This window comes from Podarcis cretensis, assembly GCF_951804945.1.
Source record: "Podarcis cretensis genome assembly, chromosome: Z".
Lineage (NCBI taxonomy): Eukaryota > Metazoa > Chordata > Lepidosauria > Squamata > Lacertidae > Podarcis > Podarcis cretensis.
The window spans coordinates 48,393,850-48,405,335 of NC_137184.1; the positions used below are offsets into that span (position 1 = coordinate 48,393,850).

Genomic DNA, 11,486 nt, shown 5'->3' on the forward strand with positions numbered 1-11,486 from the left:
ACTACAGAGGATTGGTCTAGATGACCCTCATGGTCCCTTCCAACTCTGCAATTCTATGTACATTTCATCCTTCCTTTTATTCCCCAGCACCAAAACCACTTTCTAAAAAAAAAGTTGCAGAACTTCTCCAGGGATTGAGGGGAGAAGTGTCCTGATAGCTTCACATGTGCTGGCCAACCATCACCACCCACAGCTAAGTTTTGTGGCACTATTACATTTGGATGTTTATGGGAGTTCTGCCCTGGAGAAGGAAGGTGACTTATATGAACGTTGCAAGGTTGCTTCCCAAGCTGTTCCCGTGCCAGACTCCTTTGGGATGCATGGCCTGTGGCAAAAGGGAGAGGTTTGGAAGGTGGGGTTGCTTTAAATATATGGTGTGTACACAGCCAAAGGAAGCAGATTTGATTGATGTTGTCACTGTTACTTTGGAGATCTAACTGGGAGAAGGTTCATGATAATATAATGATCATCAGCTTTAACCCAGAAAGAAAACCTCTGAGTCACCTCAGGAGGGAGCGGCCTGTTCCATACTGCCTTGCTTCAGTCAACAGACTCAATTGCTCCTGTGTTGCCTACCTAGCCAGAACTCCAAAGGGAGCACTGAGGCTGCCAGCATGTTTGCAAGGTTGTTTGGACACAGGCCTCTAGCCACACTGTGGAAAACAGGTGCTTTCTGTAGGAGCCATGGCACCGGAATGACACTGGCGAGGAAAACCCCTTTGCCCGAAATGGAGGGCTCAGTGAAGAGTAGGCTGGCATCTCCTAGAACTTTTTCAGGTCGGTAAGAGCAGTTCTAAAGCTGTTTAGAATTTGTGTGTGTGTGTGAAAAGTAATGGAACAAGTGGAATATACACGGGGGAGGGCACAGCAGGCAACCTTTCTTGTAAAGGGATAGTCTGCCCACCATAAGCCGCACAATGTTAACCTCAAGTCTCAATTACTGCAGTGTGTGTGTGCACGCACGCGAATGTGCCATCCAACCATCCTTCCCTTGTCCAGAAACTCCAGCTGGTACAATATGCTGCAGCTAGGCTGTTGATGGGAAGAGACAATCGACATCACACAATTCCAGTGCTCAAAAGCTTGTGCTGGCTGTTCCCATGCTTCCAGGCCAGGTTCAGGGTTCTTGCATTACTTTATCAGGCCCATAGCAACTTGGGTCCAAGGGACCACCTAATCCTGTCTATTCCCTGCCAAGTCACTGGGATCCTTGGGGGAGTCACTGTGAATGGTCCCCCATGGCTTAGAGCACAGCCTTTATCAATCAGAAGCCCTGTGTTCAGTATTACGTGCCCAAATTAGTACAAGTCCCTCCCAGTTAAGTCCAGGCAGGCTCTCTACCTGTTGAACAACCAGCATCTACTGAAGATGTTTGTTTGTTTGTTTGTTTGTTTGTTTGTTTGTTTGTTTGGCATTCCAGCTAGCATTTGTTTAACTGAGGTTTGATTTTATAGTTTTAACCGGCTTTTATTTATTTTTGGTATTGTACCTTTCCAAACTGCTTGGAGACTATCATACCCTCTGATATTTCTCTGAAGAAAATAGGGACTCCCCATTCCATAATGATAGTTTTACTGTTTATACCCCACACATATGACTGGGTTGCCCAAGCCACTCTGGGCAGCTTACAACATAAATAAAAACATAATACAACATTTAAAAACATTCCCTATACAAGATTGCCTTCAGAAGGCTTGGGGGTCGGATAACTCTGTACCCTCCAATATTTATCTAGTGAAAACAGGGACATCCTAAGAAAAAGTGGGAGATTCTGGGATCTAATCAGAAACTGGGATGGTGTCTCTAAATCATGGATGTCCCTGGAAAATAGGGACATTTGGAGGGTCTGGACTATTGGAGTTATGTGATATAGAAATAGTTCAAATAATAGTTCAAATAAATAAAATATTAGGAAAACAGTAAGCCGGAGGTAGGGAGGTTTTTTCACCTAAGGGCCAGATTCCCTCGTGTGCAACCTTTTTTTCAAAATGTGCTGTTACTGGGTGCCTAATAAATGAAAGAAAGAAATAAGATGGTGGTTGGTCCAAGGTCACCAAACAATCTTCAGAGTTGAAGCAGGGAATTTGAACTGCATCTAATTCCACTCCTGATCTGTCACCCAGCTTGGTCCCCCCTGTTTTAGTTATTAGAAAATCAAAGCAAAAAAACAACAGCTTACTTCTGAATAATGGAAGACTTGAGAGGCATGCATATGATTTTCCTCTTTCTCTTGTAAAAGTCTTTCTATTTCCTTGCAGAAGGTAGACGGGTAGAAATGAAGAAAGGTGATTTTAAATGAAATTTAAAATCTTCTTTTAAATAATCTATTTCTTGAAGTAAGTACCCAGTGGGGCTGCAGCAGCATTGTTATAACTTCCCGGCTTAGCAATTTATTCTGGGTACTTTCTTCCCACAAACTATAAATCATTTAGAGACTCTTTTCATTGCATAGCTTGTTCTGGGAGCTGTGTGCTTTATTGATTTCAGTGAAGAGAATTACTAAAGGGAGACGAGACATTTGCCATTTCCATCTGGGCTGTGTTTTTTTAAAAAAATTGGGTGGAGGGAAAGGAAGGGGGGAACTCCCCCCACCCTTTTGCCCTTTAACCAAAGTTTAAGAGAAGAAAACATCATCTCACCTTGAAAAGTACTTGTGGCTTTTCCATCACCTGCCTGCTGGAAAGGGATGATCCACAAATCCCATCCTACAAGGCAATTATTTAGAGTGGTCAATCCTATCCATTGATTCAGTAGTGGGGGGCGGGGGGAGGGATCAAGGATCCTGTTCTGGATGCAGTTGGAACCAACAACTACTGAACTTTGGTTATATTTTTAAGGTCACAGAGCATTCAGAAATGAAAGAAGACCAACCAAGTTTGACAAAAAGGTACTGCTGTGGTTGGGACGGTTTAAAAAAGAAGAAGACATCCCACACCTCTTGTCGTAAGTAGCCACAGGGGTTCGCTAGTTATTTATTACAATATCCTTAAAAGGAAAGGGCCCAGGGGTCAAGTGCAGCCTTCATGGCTTCTTTATATGACCCTAGCATGATTATTAAGCTGCTTCCTCCCCCCCCCCAAAAAAAACCATACCATGCCAAATTTAGAATACATCAGATTTTTTTTAAAAAAGAAACATCGTTAACTAAAAGTGCTCATTCAACAGTAAAAGGACACTGCACACCGTTTTCTCAGGTGCCCCACTGAGAAGCCTGCAAGCAAGTCCTGAGGGCACCTGCAGCATTCTCCCCACTTGGGATCCCCAGCTCCTGGGATTCAGAGGCATCCTGCCAGATTTGTGAAACAAGGGGTGGTAGCAAGACCAGCGAAATGAGAGTTAAGACCCTGTCACATTTTGTTGCATCATTCCACCCATCTGCTGTCTCAGAAGCAACATCCTGTCTCCAAGCAGAGAGAACTAAATCCCTACTCCTCTCTCTCTCTCTCTCTCTCTCTCTCTCTCGCTCGCTCTTCATAATAACGCCTGTGCAGCCATTAATTCCCTTGTCACCCAAAATACATTTAATGGCAAGTGTGTACTTTCTCTGGAAGAGCTTCACCGGGGCTGTGTGTGATAGAGGAAGTTCAGTGTGTGGGCGTCGATCATTGTCTCCGTCCAAAAATAAACCAAACCAAGTTGGAAGCATTCGTTTATCCATAACCGCTTCCACTTGCTTTTGAGAGAAATTTTGCAAAGCAAATTACTGTAGCACTCAGCTGCTTCCATGACAAGGTACACAGAGGATCTCTGCAGCATTTTTATCATGGTTCATCTGTATGGTGCTTGATAGTAACACACAAATGTTGGAGAGCGGGGGAAAGCCGAAATAAATTTGCTGTTAAAGGTAAAGGTAAAGGTACCCCTGCCCGTACGGGCCAGTCTTGACAGACTCTGGGGTTGTGCGCCCATCTCACTCAAGAGGCCAGGGGCCAGCGCTGTCCGGAGACACTTCCGGGTCACGTGGCCAGCGTGACATCGCTGCTCTGGCCAGAGCCAGAGCCGCACACGGAAACGCCGTTTACCTTCCCGCTGGTAAGCGGTCCCTATTTATCTACTTGCACCCGGAGGTGCTTTCGAACTGCTAGGTTGGCAGGCGCTGGGACCGAGCAGCGGGAGCGCACCCCGCCGCAGGGATTCGAACCGCCGACCTTTCGATCAGCAAGTCCTAGGCGCTGAGGCTTTAACCCACAGCGCCACCTGCGTCCCCTAAAATTTGCTGTTGCCTCCTTCCAAAAAATTATTCATTTTTTTTATATAATTATTTTATTAAGTTTTAGAAGAACAACAAACATAAGAAAAAACAAAAACAAATACACAAAAATACAAAGTTGTAAAATACATAAAAAATAAAGAAAAATTAGTCTCAAAAAAGAAAAAACACATTTCAAAGAAAAAGAAAAACACATAAATCCCTCTTTTTGCTTCTCATCTTTGATTCACTTACTTTCTTGACTTCCTCACATCCCCCTCTTTTGTATCCCTGTTGCTAATTAATTCAGCAAATTCATATCCAATTTATTTGTCTAGTTATTCAACCAATCTTATTTTTAACCTCGTTGCTAGAACCCCTTCAGTTCATTTCAATGCCATTAACTGTCAAAAATTTTACAATATTTCTGTAAGTAAATTTTAAATTTCTTCCAGTCTTCTTCCACCAACTCTTCTCCCTGGTCTCAGATTCTGCCAGTCATTTCCGCCATCTCCATATATTCTATTACTTGCATCTGCCATTCTTCCAGAGTGGGTAGGTCTTGTGTCTTCCATTGCTTTGCGATGAGTATTCTTGCTGCTGCTGTTGCATACATAAAAAAATTCCTGTCCTTCTTTAACACCAATTGGCCGACTAAGCCCAGGAGAAAGGCCTCTGGTTTCTTGGGGAAAGTGTACTTAAGTACCTTTTTTAGTTCATTATATATCATCTCCCAGAAAGCCTTAATCCTTGGGCATGTCCACCAAAGGTGAAAGAATGTACCTTCTGTTTCTTTACATTTCCAACATTTATTATCGGGCAAGTGATATATTTTTGCAAGCTTGACTGGGGTCATGTACCACCTGTACATCATTTTCATAATATTCTCTCTTAGGGCATTACATGCCGTAAATTTAATCCCGGTGGTCCACAACTTCTCCCAGTCAGCAAACATAATGTTATGTCCTATATCTTGTGCCCATTTTATCATAGCTGATTTTACCGTTTCTTCCTCAGTGTTCCATTTCAACAGCAAATTATACATTCTTGATAATATCTTAGCTTTGGGTTCTAACAATTCTGTCTCTAACTTTGATTTTTCCACCTGGAAACCCACTTTTTTATCCTGGTTATAGGCCTCTCTTATTTGAAAATAATGTAACCAGTCTCGCACCTTATCTTTAAGCTTCTCATAACTCTGCAATTTCAATTTGTCACCTTCCTGTTCCAAAATTTCCCAATATTTTGGCCATTTAGTCTCCATATTTTTTTCAAAGCTTTCGCTTCCATGGGTGAGAGCCACCTTGGGGTTTTGCTTTCCAAAAAATCTTTATATCTCGACCATACATTAAAGAATGCTTTCCTGACAATATGGTTTTTAAAGGCTTTATGTACTTTAACCTTGCCATACCACAAATATGCATGCCACCCGAATACATTATCATAACCTTCCAGATCTAAGATGTCTGTGTTCTCAAGAAGTAGCCATTCCTTCAACCAGCAAAAGGCTGCTGATTCATAATAAAGTTTCAAATCTGGCAGGGCAAACCCCCCTCTATCTTTAGCATCCGTAAGTATCTTAAATTTTATTCTGGGCTTTTTGCCCTGCCAGACAAATCTAGAGATATCTCTTTGCCACCTCTTGAAACAGTCCATCTTGTCAATAATTTGCAAAGATTGAAACAAAAACAGCATTCTCGGCAATACATTCATCTTAATAACAGCAATTCAACCTAGCAAGGAAAGCTTCAAGTTCGACCAAATCTCTAGATCTTTTTTCACTTCTGACCAACATTTCTCATAGTTATCTTTAAATAAATTAACATTCTTAGAAGTCATATTCACCCCCAGGTATTTTACCTTCTTTACCAATGTTAAATCTGTCTCCTTCTGAAACCTTTCTCTCTCAATCGGCATCAAATTTTTCTCCAAAACCTTAGTTTTTGACTTATTTAATTTGAATCCTGCCACTTGGCCAAATTCCTAGATTAATTCTAGGGCCCTCTTAGTACTAGCTATTGGCTCCTGTAATGTCAATACAAGGTCATTTGCAAAAGCTTTAAGTTCCCAAAAAATTATTCATATATTTATTTATAGTAATAAAAAATGTATATTGCTATTCATAAAAAAACAGTGCTTTACAGCAAGAAAACATGAGATCATATTGCAAAAAGCACATATTTTGCAAAAAGCACAGAAAAATAAATAAAACCAGAGATCAATTAACTATTGTGTTAGCTCCAATATCATAGAATCATATATACCTGCAGCTGTGCCAGAAGAGGGGAGGGGGAGGGGAGTGCAGTTTTGGGGGCCTGATTTCAAAACTTGTTGCCTGAAAGTTGATACGTGACAACATGTGGTACTTTGTACTTGGTGGCATAGTATCTAGGGTGGTGTTGTGTTGTGTTGTATTGTGCTAATTGAAGAGAGGATATACTTTAGATCATGAGTGGCTCTCACCCTTCACCAGACATGATGAGCTCCAGGTCCTACCATCCCTGACCGTTGGCCATGTTGGTTGGAGCTGATGGAGTCCCTAAACAACCAGGAGGTTCCAACTGGAGCCTAGAATAGTCAATGACACTACAATGCCATTGTTTTCTGGTTTTCCAGAGTTGAAGTCCTCAAGGCTGCTCAGAGCCAGCTGAGGATCCGAATCTGCTACATCATGATTGCATTGACTCTGCTAGGATGCATGGCCATGATCACCTCTGGTAAAATGGTAAAGGAATTGACTTCATTTGTTTCTCAGACCAAGAAATACAACCCAACGTACTTTAAACACATACACAGAGAGAGGGGTTCACATACGTTTGTGAAGATTCTTGCTTCTACACAGTGGCGGAGCTTCATACTCTGGCACTGGGGGGGGGGGCAAAGAGCAGGCGTGGCGTGGCTGGTGCTCTGCCCAGGGGCATGGTGCACCGCCCACAGGGGTGTGGTGCACAGGCCTGGGGTTGTGGCACCCAGCGTGGGGGGGCAACCACAATGGAACCCCACCGGGATCGTGCTGCTGGGGGTGGTGCGCTCCACCCGCCGCCCCCTCTTCCTCCGCCAGTGCTTCTACATGCCTTGCTATTTGTGTCTACTTGAGAGGGGCTTCCCTGCGAGGGATCACACCTGTATAAGGCTACCGCCAGAGATGGACAGATCTGTCCATTCTGATTTCTCTTGGAGTAGAGCCACACCTAAGATTCAAAGCACATTTAATGTACATTTAAAGTACGGCACATGACTTGCCACAAAGATTCGTGGGAACAGCAGTTTGTTAAGGATCCTGTGAATTGTAGCTCTGTGAAGGCTAAACTACAGTTCCCAGGATTCTTCGAAAGAAGTCATAGGCTTTCAACAAGCATTGGACGTGTTTTTAATATATGGTGTGGATCTGCCCAAGTTTCTCATGTTTCTAATTTGAAATTGAGTTCTCTATATTTCTCCCAAAGTCCTTAAGAAAATTTTCTTTTTACCAAACACTGACAAGTGACGCCTGCACTTGGGGGCTGCTCAAGAAACAGTCAGCTGTGTGGGGCCCTTGTGATCTTTACCCTGGTTCTCTGCTGTAGGGAATGTTACCAACCAGATGTTCTTATTTTTGAAGGCTGTCAAAAGAGAAGACACGCTGCTGAAGATAAACGCAGAGAAGAAAGCTAAGTGGAGAGCGGAAGGACAGGTGGAAAAGGAAGCAATGGCTGGAAAATCTGAGCAACCATGAAAGGGATAATCCCAAAGGATGACCAGTGGTCCATACAGAGAGCGCCATCAGGCAGATGCTCCTCTAAGACTTGGCTCTCTACTCTATACCTGATAGGAAAACAATCATTTCCTTTTTATTGTAACTGTAGACAGCCTAATGGAATCCAGAGGGGAACCAATCTCAAGACTTCAGTATTTAATTCTGCCCATAGACTGTCACCATTTAAAATACCGTACTTCCATTTTTCAGACCTGAGTTGGACAGTGGAGAACGTCTGGACTCAGCTGAGCATTTCTGATTAGAGGACAACCATCACCTGTGACCAAATCTCTCTCTGTACACCAGCCTTTCTGAACCTGGTGCCATCCAGAGGCTGCTGGACTGCAGTGCTGGACACAATTGGCTGGGGCTGGTGGAAGCTGGAAATCCAAACCATTGAGGAAGGCTGGCCTTTGCCAAACTGTTATATGCCCAACCCAACCCACAATCAAAATAGTTAATAAAATTCATTTGTGTGACTAAAATGTTATTTATATACAAGAAGTGGAACAGGGGAATCTTGTTGGAACAATTTAAATGGGGTGCCTGGATCAATTACCCTGTAAGCTTGAGGCAGGAAAACTTGTTTAACTCAAAGGCCCCCCTCCCCTCTTACATAGCCTTCCAGGTACAAAAAAGAAAATAACAGAACACCTCTAGTCATCACATACAGCTCCCAAGTTAAAACAGTACAACGCATCATCAGAGATCTACAACCTCTCCTGGACAATGACAGTTCTCTTTCTCAAGCTCTGGGAGGAAGACCTTTCATTGCCTACAGACAGCCACCCAATCTTAAACTACTCCTAACCCACAATAATACTACAACCAGACTTAACACGGACACTGGCACCAGAGCCTGCAATAAACCCAGATGCCAACTTTGCTGCCACATACACCCGGACAACACCATTACTGGCCCCAACAACATCACACATACCATCTCGGGACTATTTAATTGCTCATCGTCTAACATTGTGTATGCCATCAAATGCCAACAGTGTCCTTCAGCTCTCTATATTGGACAAACAGGCCAAACCTTACGCCAAAGAATAAACGGACATAAATCTGACATCAGGAACCACAACAAAGAAACCAGCAGGAGAACACTTCAATCTCCCAGGACATTCTATACAAGATCTCAAAGTAGCTGTTCTATTACAAAGGAATTTCAGAAATAGACTGGAAAGAGAAGCTGCTGAATTGCAACTTATTACCAAACTTAAAACCATGGAGAGACTTGGTTTGAACAAAGACATTGGATTCTTATCTCATTATACATGACAAAGCCATTTTTCACCTTCTCACCCCTTGCTTTTTCCTGTAAGACCTATTGCAGTCGTTAAGAGTCGTCAACAGGCTCATCACAGCTATCTGCCAATCACCCAATCCCACCACCCTTCTGAGTAATACCCCTCCCCACCTTCTCACTATATAGAAGGGTCTGGTGACTTCTGTTTCAGTGTATCTGAAGAAGTGTGCATGCACACGAAAGCTCATACCAAGAACTAACTTAGTTGGTCTTTAAGGTGCTACTGGAAGGAATTTATTTATTTTGTATAGCCTTCCAGGGTCCACTTACAAGTGGTGGGTGGGGCTACATACAATAGTGGGTGGAGCAATGGATGTGACTCACGTTGGTTCAAGTAAAAAACAGAGATATAAAAAGACCACACATTTGGTAAGTTAAAAATAGTTTACTTTCAAGCTCTCTAAAGGTCAGATTCATGTGCTTTTCCATACATCATCCAGGAAAGGTTGCACAGGCAGTAAAACTTGACTTAGTTGCACTGGGGAAATTTCTTAAATCATTGGTACAGTATAGGAACTAAATGGCATTGAGCTTCCCTGGTAGACTGAGGGTTGAACAATAGGCTTGGTTACCCATTTCCTCCTAAGTTAAGGGAAAGTGACCTCACTAAGCCTGCCAGGGCAGCTTACCTTATGTTATTAACCCCTTCATGCATTAATAGACTTAAGCATGTTGGTTGTATGAAGCTGGTTATTGCAGAAACCCCTTCTCTGGAAAATATAACAATTGCATGCACAAGTAATGAACCACCCAGAGTCCCATCTTGACTCAAAGATTCTCAAAACTGTCTCTTGGTAGTGGCTTGGTCAGAATATTGGCTGTCTTTTCTTTGGCTTGACAATATGCAAAATCAACGAGTCCATCTTTTATCACCTCACACACATAGTGGTATTTCACCCCAATGTAATCATAGAGTTGGAAGGGACACTGAGGATTGTCCCATTCAACCCCTTGTAATGCAGGAATATGCAGCTGTCCCTTACAGAGATCGAACCTGCAACCTTGGTGTTATTTGTGCTTTTATCTTGTGAACCACCCTGAGATCTTATGGTGAAGGGCAGTATATTAATATTAATAATAATAACAACAACAACAACAACGGCAGGAAACCAAAACAGGAGTGATCCTGCTAGGCAGTGAAAAAGGATGCACAGCAACATATTGTTGTGGGTCTCATTTGTTTCAACAAATATCTAACCATCTTCAGGAGCAGTGTTCAAACTAACGAGCAGGAGGAGGATGAGAAGAATGTTTTTGCAGTGATTTGTATGGCATGGATGCCTGAAAATAGAGCAGTGATGGTGAAGAACCACTGTCCCTGGAGCCCAGTTAGGCCCACCAGGCCTCTCCTTCTGCCTGTCCATCACCTGACATCACCTGACATTAAGTGCAGGACAAGTATAGCTGCAACTGAGCATACCAACAAATTGAATCCATGGGTGTAAATAGGAACATCCTTTTGCAGCCATGGCTTTTCCTTTGGTGCAATTGGAATCTGGCCCATTGCCCCATTGCACCGCTTTGGGGAGGGATCTGAGCTCCTGGTCATTTCCAAGCATGCCCTGTCTCTTTGGCACACTTCTGATTCCTTTGTAGGCTTAGGCTTTGCCTTTTTCTGCTTGGGATGCCTGGAGATTGATTGATTGGTGACTCTGTCCACCTACCAAAGTGTCCCACTGAAGATTGGCCATTTTGGGGAGGGGGAAGAGAGAGAGAGAAATATACACCCATCCTGGTTTCTAAAGGAATTACCGTATCTAATGTTTAAAAAACACGAGAATGTTACAACAGGCGTTGTGCCTTTGATTCCAAAGTGGTGTGTCTAAGTGGATATTATTCGGGGCGGTGATAATCGGTGTTAAGTCATTATCCAAGCTGTTTAATTTGATGTTGCTCTATAAATGAATCGGCGTTTATTTGCATGCATATTTTGGTGAGAGGGAGATTAAAGGGAAAAAAGAGTTCCAGCAACAACATAATGATGTTATGATGACACTAACTGGGGGGGGGGGGGTGATGCAGCTGCCATTCAAAGCTTAACTGCTCAGTCATTTAAAAATAAACACTTTATAATACATTTTAAGTGGGGAAAGGGCAACAAACAAAATGTACAAAATCTGTCTAGCTGAAGTCATCAATCCCCAAAAAGGCTTGGATGAGCAATAGCAGGAGATAATTTCCTACAAGGGATGAGTCATCATCATCTACATCGCTGAAAGAGTCTTGTACCCCTTACACAGATTTCAGTG

General features: G+C 42.8%; 1 protein-coding gene across 1 annotated transcript; it reads left to right on the plus strand.

Annotated features, from left to right (window-relative positions):
- The first annotated feature begins 576 nt into the window (after positions 1-576).
- LOC307208295 (protein FAM162B-like) lies at positions 577-8,365 on the plus strand. The gene is made up of 4 exons (XM_079962962.1): positions 577-777; positions 2,838-2,943; positions 6,806-6,914; positions 7,791-8,365. The coding sequence occupies exons 1-4, from the start codon at positions 615-617 to the stop codon at positions 7,902-7,904; spliced, it is 492 nt and encodes a 163-aa protein (XP_079819088.1). The 5' UTR covers positions 577-614; the 3' UTR covers positions 7,905-8,365.
- The last annotated feature ends 3,121 nt before the right edge of the window (positions 8,366-11,486 follow it).

Coding starts and splice junctions, on each gene's coding strand:
- LOC307208295 (XM_079962962.1), top strand. CDS start 615: ATGTTTGCAAGGTTGTTTGGACACAGGCCTCTAGCCACACTGTGGAAA. Junction 2,944..6,805: donor GACATCCCACACCTCTTGTC/GTAAGTAGCCAC, acceptor CTGGTTTTCCAG/AGTTGAAGTCCTCAAGGCTG. Junction 6,915..7,790: donor TGATCACCTCTGGTAAAATG/GTAAAGGAATTG, acceptor TTATTTTTGAAG/GCTGTCAAAAGAGAAGACAC.